The 10,619-nt window shown below is 42.2% G+C and overlaps 1 protein-coding gene across 6 annotated transcripts in view; it reads right to left on the bottom strand.

Moving 5' to 3' along the window:
- Positions 1-10,619, bottom strand: part of ncor2 (nuclear receptor corepressor 2) — a gene marked incomplete at both ends in the record, with an annotated part of 104,538 nt that overhangs the window by 36,593 nt on the left and 57,326 nt on the right. For all 6 annotated transcript variants that reach the window (XM_035658165.1, XM_035658171.1, XM_035658170.1 and 3 more), the window contains 6 exon segments: positions 874-1,022; positions 5,806-5,904; positions 6,005-6,059; positions 6,839-7,017; positions 9,411-9,504; positions 9,725-9,897. In XM_035658165.1, coding sequence (XP_035514058.1) covers positions 874-1,022; positions 5,806-5,904; positions 6,005-6,059; positions 6,839-7,017; positions 9,411-9,504; positions 9,725-9,897 — 749 coding nt within the window.

The following is a 10,619-nucleotide window of genomic DNA, read 5'->3' as shown; positions in this document are numbered from 1 at the left end:
GACTTCAAATACAGTAACAAATAAATAAAACCAGACACACCAAATGCTTCAGTAAGGCTCAGTCGACTCCTGAGCCTAACTCCCTGACTTCACACCCGTGCGGCAGCACATGAAGAACTGCAACTTGTATACGGAAGCTTCATTATTTTGGGCTTTTATGGGTGTGCACCACCCGCACACACCGCACAGCACACCACACACTGCGCACGGCACACACACCACACGCGCAAACCCAACGCGCACAGACACACAACACCGCAGACACACACACACACACACACACACACACACACACACCACACACACACACACACACACCACACACACACACACACACACACACACACCTTCTGACACTGACAGTTCAAACTGACAGCTAAGTTAATCGTGCCGCCTATTTTCCCCCCACACACACACAAAAAAACCCCAGACTAACAAAATAAGCACAGAATTTAAAAAATGACACTTGGCATGCTATGGGGAAGGGGAGAAGCATAAACAGGAAAACAGCTGTTTTAATAGGGAGAACGAATGGACTCTTGAATTTCCCGTAGGTGGAAAGTCTGGCTGGAGGTGAGGGAGTAAGAGCTCAAGGGTTACAGAATGATTGGATTTCCAGATCCGCTCCACGCAGCCAAAACCTACTCAGCTTTCTGAAGCCTGACCTGGAACTATTCTAAAATTGTGTGTTGGAGAAATGGGGAAAGTGAGAAGATCGTTGCAGCTGTGCAGGTCCAGGTGGAAATGTTTTTCACCCGGCTGCATCTTTTCCTCTCTGTCAGTAAGTCAGGTCATCCTCGCAGCACACACTGTTCAGAAATCAGATGACTCACGACTGGAAGGTTTAGTTAAGTATTAAAAAAAGCGACTCACTTCATTCCATCTTCCTTGTCTTCAGCTTCATTTTTTTCTTCATCCCGCTCCCCTTCCTTCTCTTTCTCCTCCTTCTCCTTCTCCTTCTCCTTGTCCTCCTGGCTGCCCCGGTGAAGTTGTTGCTGCTGCTGCTGCTGCTGCTGACCGTGCTGCGACGAGGGAGACACAAACAAAAAATGCACTCCGTGTTACAAAGATAATCGCAGATAACAGACCAATTCACAGGGGGTGTTACGGGTCTGAAACTGAGACCAAAAACTGCCACACAAACGTCAACGGTTTCCAGTCGCGGTTCCGTCTTCCCGTGTCACAGTACTAGCTGGGTTTTGTAAATATACACATACATACTGCAGAGCACGGAACAGAAAATCGAGACCGTGAATTTGACCTCAAAGAGACACAGCGTATCGTGTCAAAGGTTAGTGATTAGTGTCAAACTGTGTGCGGACGTTGATAGGGTCTGTGGAAAGACAGTACCAGCTATATTGAGCTTTACTGACCCGATCCGATCTCTTATAGCTGGTTTTACTCGAAGCTTTCATGCACAGTGCAAACATTGTCAGCGTTTTCTGCTGCATCTTCAAGTGTGCAATGTGCACCTGTACTATCGATCGGATCTGGACTCGGTATATAGACATATAGATAGACAGATACTCAATATTAAATGACTCAGATTAGGGGCCAAAAAATCACCTGAATGCATCGATTAGAGGCGTTAAATCAGCATCTCACTACAGATTCAGACCAAACTAATAACTAATGATACAGAAGTTTACTGAGTTCAGAAATGGTCTAGTAGCCCGATTGGTGGGTCACAGTTTAACCTAGAATCCCTGTACTCCAGACAGTTACAGTGGATAACTACAGCTAGATTTGATGATGACTCCCACCCTTTGCACACGGCAGTGAATTTCAGCTTCTTCCTTCAGGACGGAGGTTTACAGTCCCAAAATGTACAACAAAGAGATATAAAAATAGCTTTTCTTCATTCAGATCAAGTTTTTCTATTTTGTATCTGCATTTTTACCTTATTTATTCATAGTGGTTGTTTATTTTGGTATATTATTAAGCTTTCTTTGTAAGAGCCTAGAGCACTTTTATATTTTATCTTTATCATGCTTGTATTATGTTTGTCTATTGTCTGAGTTCTTATATTTTTCTCAAGAGGAATGCCTCGTCTTTTACTGCCAAACAAATCCATTTTTGGGTACAAATAAAGTAACCATGAACCTTTAGAGAATAACGCTACACGATTTGAGCATATGACCAAAATAATTGAGCTCCGATACGAAGTGCATTCTTCATGTCTGCACGTTAGTCAGGAGTTAGGTCAGAGTCGACTGAGCTTTACTGACATTTGTGTGTCTGTTTATTTTTATTTGGTTTACTTAGTTTGAAGTATATTTATTCAAGGAGGGACAATGGACACTCATTAACACGGAGGATTTAATTCCATTATGTAAATGCACCAGATTTAGCCATACAGGCTAATTTTCATCTGCAGTCCCTGGCAGGTTGATGGCATGTCAGAAAAACAATGAAAGGAAACATACAAAATCACACAAGCAAAGATTATTCCTTGATTTTTATGTGGAGTTAATTTAAAGTGAATCTATTTAATAGGGTTCTTAATATTCCAAATTGTAGCCGATTAAATAAAAGCTGATTTCTCCCCACCCCAAAACAAACAAACAAAACAAAATATGAATCGAACTGTGGCTCAAAAATTGAGAACCATGGATTTGGAGAACTGTTCACTCCATCAGACTTATTGGCAAACACCCTGACCTCTCCTGTGACCTGTATACCTTCAATGTGTGGACAAAGAAAAATTACCCAAGTCATTCTGCATAGTAGTTAAAGTACTACAGACTTAAGAAAGCAGATCGGTATAAGGTGGTAACAGTTCTAAATAATACTGCATTATGCCTTCAAAACTGACGTGACAATAAGTAGAGGTGTAAAAAGACTCAAAGTATGTAAGTAGGTAAAAGTGACTCTCACTTCAGCAGACTCCTACGATAATTCTCTATAGCTACAGGCCGCAATCTAATCTATCTGTTCTAACCACGGACATCTTCTGCTTGTTTGCAAACAGTGAGTGAGGAGGCACTTCCTGTGGCAGATCTGTTATCTGACACATTATTCAGACATAAATGCACTTTAGGCACACAGCTGCAGACGGTATCATGTCTAGCTTGGGGTTTTTTTATGATGAGATAACACAAAAGCTGCACTATGGTGTTTGCAAGAGGAAAAAGATCAAATAATTCCTATCTGACATTTCTAAAAAGGACTTGGTTTCACTTGTTTTAAATACAACATAGATACTAACCTACAAAAAAAAAAAAATCCTATTCGTTTTTTACATATGCAAAACAAAACAGGATACGAAAGTTCCAAAATATCCTCTTTAAGCACCCAGAACCGCTTCCTTACCAATTTCCTGCCTGTCTGGGCTTTTAGGGTTAGAGTTCAGATTAGTACGGACGTGCAGTCTGACCAAAAACCATAAACAAAGCTTATAATTGACAAAGCAGAAATACTTTTACTGATAAGAACGTTTTCTCCATTTGATCATATTTCCAGTTGCCTTTGAGCTAATGCTCATCCACAGAACGTAAACCTTTGCTGATCTCTTTATGACATATAAACAGACGAGTTACATGTGGCTCCTGGCAAGGGAACATAAAAAGGGCACAGAGAAAGAGAGTGTGAGCAGAGCAAGATAGCAGGGAGAAGATTTAAATGCACCTTTCATTTACAGGAGCTACCTTTTTCTCCATTTTCACAATATCACTAATGTCCTCTCCCTCCCTGTGAAATGAACTCAATTTAAAAGGCCATAACTCAGGAGGACTTAATGATCTCCCTGGCTCAGACACATCATCAGACATCTGTTAGTGCTGCATCCAGGGGCAGCCCTACAGAAAGTGTATTTAAAGAGGACAACAGAGTGTCCACTCCACTACAGCACTGGGGGGGGGGGACTCAGCAAGGCTGGAAACACATTAACATTTGCATTAAGCTATTACTTACACTCACCATCTCTCCGCCACCCAAACATAATCTCTATTAGCATTTGCAGTCATTGTGACATATAGCACCGCACTTTCTGTTCCTCCTCTGGAGCTACCTCCCTCTGTGACTGTGAGCTATTAGCACTAGCTGCTACTCAGCCCCCAGGTAATGAGCGGAGGTTTCTTCAGGAGGGATGAGGAGACACCGCGCTCGTACCCATAGGAAAAGGTCGCCAGTAAATTAATGTGCCATTTCCTTAGCGCCTGCCACCATGAGGTTTAACAGCTAGCACCTGATGTGAGGCGCAGTAATAACTGGGAGCTCATTAGCAATAGGAATGTTTAAAAAAAAACAACTCAGTATGGAAAGTGCTGACAGGATGAGGTTGAGCAAATTGTGGCACTTGGTCAGAACAGCTGTGTGACCTTTGACGTTTCTCTCTTTTCTACATGATGGTGGGGTTCTCTGGCACAGACTACCTCACTGGTCTGCAAAGACACCCCTGGAGCTCCAGCACTGGCAGCGAGATTAAGGCTCACACAGGACACGTGTTAAAGGACCAGTGAGCAGGATTCAGTGGCATCTCATGGTGAAACTGCATATTAGGAGAAACGTGCGTGAGAAATGCGTGTAGGACAAACTTAGGTGGCTATGAAACTGAAGAAAAACGCGAGAGGCTCTATCCAGATCCAGTAGCTATGTTAACATGGAGCCTAATATTCAGATTATAATCTGTTTATGAGCCCAAACAGGATAAAAAAAACACCTCAACCAGAATAAACAGGCCCAAAACGATCAATCGGTTGCAGAGGGCAGGGTTAAAGAAAGACATTTTCTAGGAGTTTTTTCTTTACAATTGAGGTGGCCGTCATTAATGGATACTTTAGCTTTAGGTTAGCTTGCTTTCGTGGCCAGCATGGCTATTCTCACCACAGTCGATTTCACAGCACCCACTTTGACATGAAATAGTAGGGTAAATACAGGCAAATACACATTAGGCTCAACATGCCCCCTTACTCTGTCACCTGAACATTATTGGATGCCTAGCCTATTCAAACAAGTCCACAAAAAAATGAACAAACAAAAATGAAAGTGCCGAATGAACTTAAAAACCGCTGGGAAACTTTGAAGACCGCCTAAAATCCCCAAACAACAACAGTGATTCCGACCACACCAACTTCCTGTTTTAAAAAAGTCACCCAGCTGTTCCAATTAAATGCATCAGGTCTTGTAAACGGGAGACCATATTCGATCCCATCCCATCCCAACAGCCGTCCCTAAATCTCTAATCACAATGATTAGACAAGTGTTTGTTTTGTCCGTTCTGGGATACCGCAGAAACATGGCGGCCTCTGCAGATCAAAACAGCTCAGTCTAAGGTAACGAAAACAGGTGATTATACAGAAATGAAAACAAACCTATGAATAGATCCTCCTGAACACTGGACCCTTACGCAATACCACGCCCCATTTTCAATAGCTTAAATCCTTCTTCGTGCTGTTGTTGCGCACCACATACCTTGCGTTTATCTGCTCCACATAGAAAAACTTCTTCTCCTTGTTCCACCTGGATATAATCAGCCTTTCTTAAGTAGCATCCACTGTACACGTGAAAAACAGGGGAAGGTTTGTAGCGGTTGTTCCTGTCAAACTTGTCTGACGGTGGAGAGGAGCCCGGAGTGTAATGACTGAGATAGAAATACTGTTTTTAGTTTCTGTCATCAGTTATGTAAGCTAAGTGACAGGCAGCTGTTTGTCTAGTAATAAGAAAAGGAGATCTCACTCTCTGCGTCTGCATGTGCAGGTTTTCTTAAAAAGAGACAGCGGTGTCCTTCAGACTGTCAGTCCATTGCATGATTGGGTTTTGATGTAAAGTAAAACATCTTTTTGAACCTTGAAAAGGTGACAATACCTGGCTTCTTCCTCGGCGTCTGTAGTTCCTCCGCACTATGTTCTTATAGTTCTCATTCTTTTTGGTCAGGTAGTAAAAGAGCACACACTCTTCCACCGTCTGAAACATGAAAGTAATGTCATTTTTTTTTTTCCAACAACCATTTCCTAAGAAGACTGTATCACTCAGAAAATGAGAGAAAAGGGAATGAAGAAAATACCTTTCTCTCCAGAAAAGACGCAATCAGACCAAAGTTTTTGGGGTGCTGGATGAACCTGTAGAAGCAGAACAAAGACACTCTTACAACCTCCTACTTAAATGTTTCAAAATCACTGACATTTGCTGAAGTGGATCACAGAATAACACAAAGAGAATGACTGAGGAGGTGACGTTTGTGCTGACACAGACAAAGAAAATGTACTGAGTAAAAACAGAGATCTCAGAAGATACACTAAATCTCTCGCATTAATCCCTAAGTAGTAAATATGATATTAAACAATCACTAGTGATCAAATGTCTTACTGTATCTTCTGGATCAGTTATTAGAAGAAACTGAAGCTCTTCCTTTTGCATGTGGGTAGACTTTAAAGTCACTGATTTTACTGTGTGGGTTTGATTAGATTTTGGCAGCTTGAAGCACCGCCTCTCGTTTCTCACGAAAGGGGAAGATTCACTTCCTTACCAACAACTTATGGACCCTTTATCGGTCACACATATTTCACAGGAAGTAAAGAAGCGCTTCACTTTGGTGCTTAAAAAGAGGCACTTAAGCACTTTACGCCTACAGATAGACAACAGAGCTGGAAGCTGATATGGGATTCGATCCAAATTAACAAAGTACAGAGTTAAAATGTGAAAAGTCTTTAAAAAAGTCTGTTCATAAATTGTATTCTGGCTACCAAATGCCAAAATTTTACCATAAAAAGCTAATTTTAGGTGTATTTTTGGCCAACGAAAACCCAATCCAGCTGCTAGGAAATAGGGATAAAAGGAGATATTTGTCTATTCAAAGGAGGAGAAATGATGTCTCTCACCACGGCTGTGTTTAGCTTACTTCTCTCTGAAAGTGTCTTTCTCCTGGTCGCTCCACATGTTCATGACCTGCCGGTCCTTGTACACCTTCATGGGGTCATCCATCAATCCGTTCATGTTGATGAACTTGATGCGCTGCTGCTCAGCGTCAAACAGCATAGGAGGGATGACCGCCAGCTGTCGCATTTGCTTCTCTGTGTTCTGCCACCACACACACACACACACACACGAGACACACACAGAAACCAACATCCTGGAGTGAGTAGGTTGGTCTCGAGAGGGAAACCATCTGACACTGTGGGGCTTAAATTGACATGCACTATACGAAACCTATTGTGGTAACGCTTGAAGTGTGGAAGAGTTCAGCAGACAGGAGAGGAAGTGTAAGGTTGTGTTGTTGGCTCAGCGGCCTGAGGCTTCTTCCATGTCAAATGTAAACTCTTCTCAAACAGATATCTGTCGTCAGTCTTTAATTTAAAGGCTAACGAAGAAATCTTAAAAACGAGATAATGTCTGAGGTTAGGAGAAGGGGAGGGGAGTGATGAAGAAAGCGCTGTGCTATCTTGAGGAGGCAGGAAGACAGAAAGAGTTTCTCGAGATGAGACAAGACAACCCAATTGGACACAGCGCTCAGATTAATGGGACCTGGCTGACATGAAAGGAACGGGTCTAATGTGTGACTACTGGATATCACTGAAATGTCTACTCGGAGCACGGTCCTCCTCAACGCCGAGAGCGGCGCCTCGCATTGCAAGAGGCCGAGCAAATCTACGATAAGCAGCATTTATCTGTGAGCTTGGTCAGCCTGTTTGCATTCAGTATGCATACTGCAGCAAAAAGTACGACTGAATGTATACTTTTTTTAAAAATATTTTAACCATGTAAGCTGAATCAGGCAACAATATTTGGTTTTAAGTGTGAACCTTTTCAGCACAATGAGCATGAATTTGGCCGGTTTGTCTTACATACATTAAAACTTTTGGCCGTGCTGAGTAAAACCATGCAAACCATTGCTTTCCCATTACCAGTTTAAACGCTCCTTCTGCGGAGTAGGGCCAAAGAGCGCCTGACCCACCTCCAAGCAGGCTGCAGCCAACCCCTCTCTCTCCCCTTTTCTGTCCATCTTCAGCTGTCTCTATCGATTAAAGGCAATTAACTGCTGTCTGTACAGGTGTTGATCTCTCAGTACTTTTGCAGCTTCTAACTGAATCTCTGTGGTTTGAAGTTTCTCTCCTACGTCCCTGATTGTACTGTTAGATATCTGCTTTATTTTACGTTTTCATCTTCGCTTTTAGTTGTATAAGAGTCGAAGTTATTGCTTCCAGGTTTTTCTTCATATTAAAAGCTTAAAAAGTTTAAATAACAAACCGGAGCAGAGCTTACTTTTCTTAAAAAGCCTCTCATTCAGTCTTGAGTTCTCACGTCAATCGAGGCTCTCTCGTTCTGTTAAGTCACACCTTCAAGCGGGAAGCCCTGTCCTAACAGAGAGCGCTGAGCTGGTGCGCAGAGTCAAACCGATTCAAGCCAAGCCAGCACATGTGAGTGGAAAAGCACCATCTAAGGGTCAATGCAAGCCAATTTTATTTACATAATTTGCCTCCGAGGGCTTTCTTAGACAAGACTAACAATGAAATATTTCCCCAAAATCTGTCGGCTATTTCATGGTTGTGATCTTGTTGCCCATGCTGACATTTAACATCCTCTGCCTCGTATTCATCATAGAACTGTTATACAGCGGACGGGTACAGGAACAATAATTACTGCTGCACCAACATCTATGTGTCGACTGCGCATGTTATAAATGAAGGAAAAAGAAACGAGGGGGGGATTGTAAAAAAAGAAAGAGACTGGCAGTAAAAACCGCCAGAAAGTTTTGGGAGCGTTTCAATTGAAAGCAGCTGTGCCTCTGTGCTCGCCGCTAGGCTGTGGTGGCCTTAAAGGGCTAGTATTTAGCTTTGGCAAGGCCTGGTAACTTAACTGCCACAGATATTCCAGTGGCATACCATACCATCTGTATAACAGCTGTATTATATGCCAATATTGGGTGCCATATGCCTCTGAAACATAACTATATTGCAGTGATTTAAGAAGGCTTGAGTCACATTCCTGCAGGCTGTTTTTATGATGCTGTTCCTAGTATCTTTATTACCATGTGCAGCAAGTGAAATATTCATAAATATTATTATTATTATTATGTATACGTTATATATGTTAAATGCATGAGGAAGGGAAAAGTTTTATACCTGACCTATATAATTTCTCTTATTTACTCTTGCGCTTAAAAACATGCTTTACAGTAGAATTAAAAACATGCATAAATGCATGTCTGAATTTATCGAAAGCATAGCCCCTTAAGATGTAGCATCTCGTAAACGTATATTTGCATGTCATAAATAAATTGAGTGAGCATTGGTTTTTTAAAATGTAAAAGCTCATCCACCACCGCAGAGACTCTGGGTTTCACTCCTGTGTGTGCCACTCAACACAATCAGACAGATGATGATTGGCCACCACAGCAATTTGAACTTCAGCAGTGCGATAATGTGACAACAGGTGCTGCAGGAGAGCGACCCGTCTTTAACAGAAGAGCTTACCTCGTGCTCCGATATCCCGTCGATGATCTCGGAGACCTCATGCTCACTGCGAGCTGCAGACGAGGCCAGCCCTCCTCCTCGCTGCCCAACGCGGCTACAAGAGGAAAAAACACAGAAGACGTGTCAATCAAAACTACCCACATATTACTGTAACTGTGCCACCTGCACTGCACAACGAAACAAACCCACAGTAATTCTCTACAGGAACAGCAGGCGACAAATCAAAGACATTATGTCAGTTCCAGAAATGAACAGGAGTGCTTTTTTTACTGCACAAACACAGAAGAGGGAGAAGAAAACCCCTGTGATCTTACCTCTGCATGCGCTCCTGCAGCTCTCTTTGCTTGCGGATCTCTGGGAACTGTTTCTCGTAGTACTCCCGCACTTTGCTCTCCTTGGCTCGGCGCCGCGGGTTGTTTTCGATGCGCTCCACCTTCTTCTCCCAGGCTTCCATCAGCTGGTCATAGCGCTGGCAAAATTTCTGTTCCTGGAGCGCCACAGAAAGACGAGTCAGATTTTATTCATATAGCCCAAAATACAAATCACACTGTGCCTCAGAGCGCTTTACAACATTCAACACCCTCGGTCTTTAGACTAGTCTTTGATTCAGGAAGGAAAAACATGGAAGAAACCTCATGGAGAGCCACAGAGAAGGAAACCCTCTCCCAGGACAGATAGACATGCAGTAGATCAGTGGTTCCCAACCTGGGGTTTGGGACCACCTCTAGGGGTTATCTAAGCTTCACAGTGGGGGGAATGAGGCCGTCTAGATTTTAAGGGGTGTAAGAAATCTTTACAAATATACACAGACCTATATCTCAGCATTTTGTCTATTCAAATAGTTATTTTTTTAAGTTTAGTTTATTATTTTAAGATCTAAACTTTAAAGACCTGAACACAAGCTGTATTCACAGAGCCTTCACTCTCTGATAAGCAGCCTCATCCTGCATTAATAAAGTTCAAACAACCAGAGAGCTAATAGATTCAGTGTTTTCTTCTCATTCTTCTGTCAAAAAAGAAGCCTATTAAGTATGTATGAAAAAAATACATAATACAGACAGAAAATTGCATAAAAAGATCAGGAAAACTCGTGTCTGATCAGTATTCACAGGAAATAATCTGCTCAAAATCACTCGTTTTACACAACCTTCTGCAGTTATTGTGTTCACTGTTTGGGTTCATTGTACAGTTTATCAGCTGTTCTCTGCT

The sequence above is a fragment of the Morone saxatilis genome, unplaced genomic scaffold (genome assembly GCF_004916995.1).
Source record: "Morone saxatilis isolate NCDOM2014 unplaced genomic scaffold, NCSU_SB_2.0 Contig16, whole genome shotgun sequence".
Classification (NCBI taxonomy): Eukaryota; Metazoa; Chordata; class Actinopteri; family Moronidae; genus Morone; species Morone saxatilis.
This window is presented reverse-complemented; position numbering and strand designations above follow the sequence as displayed.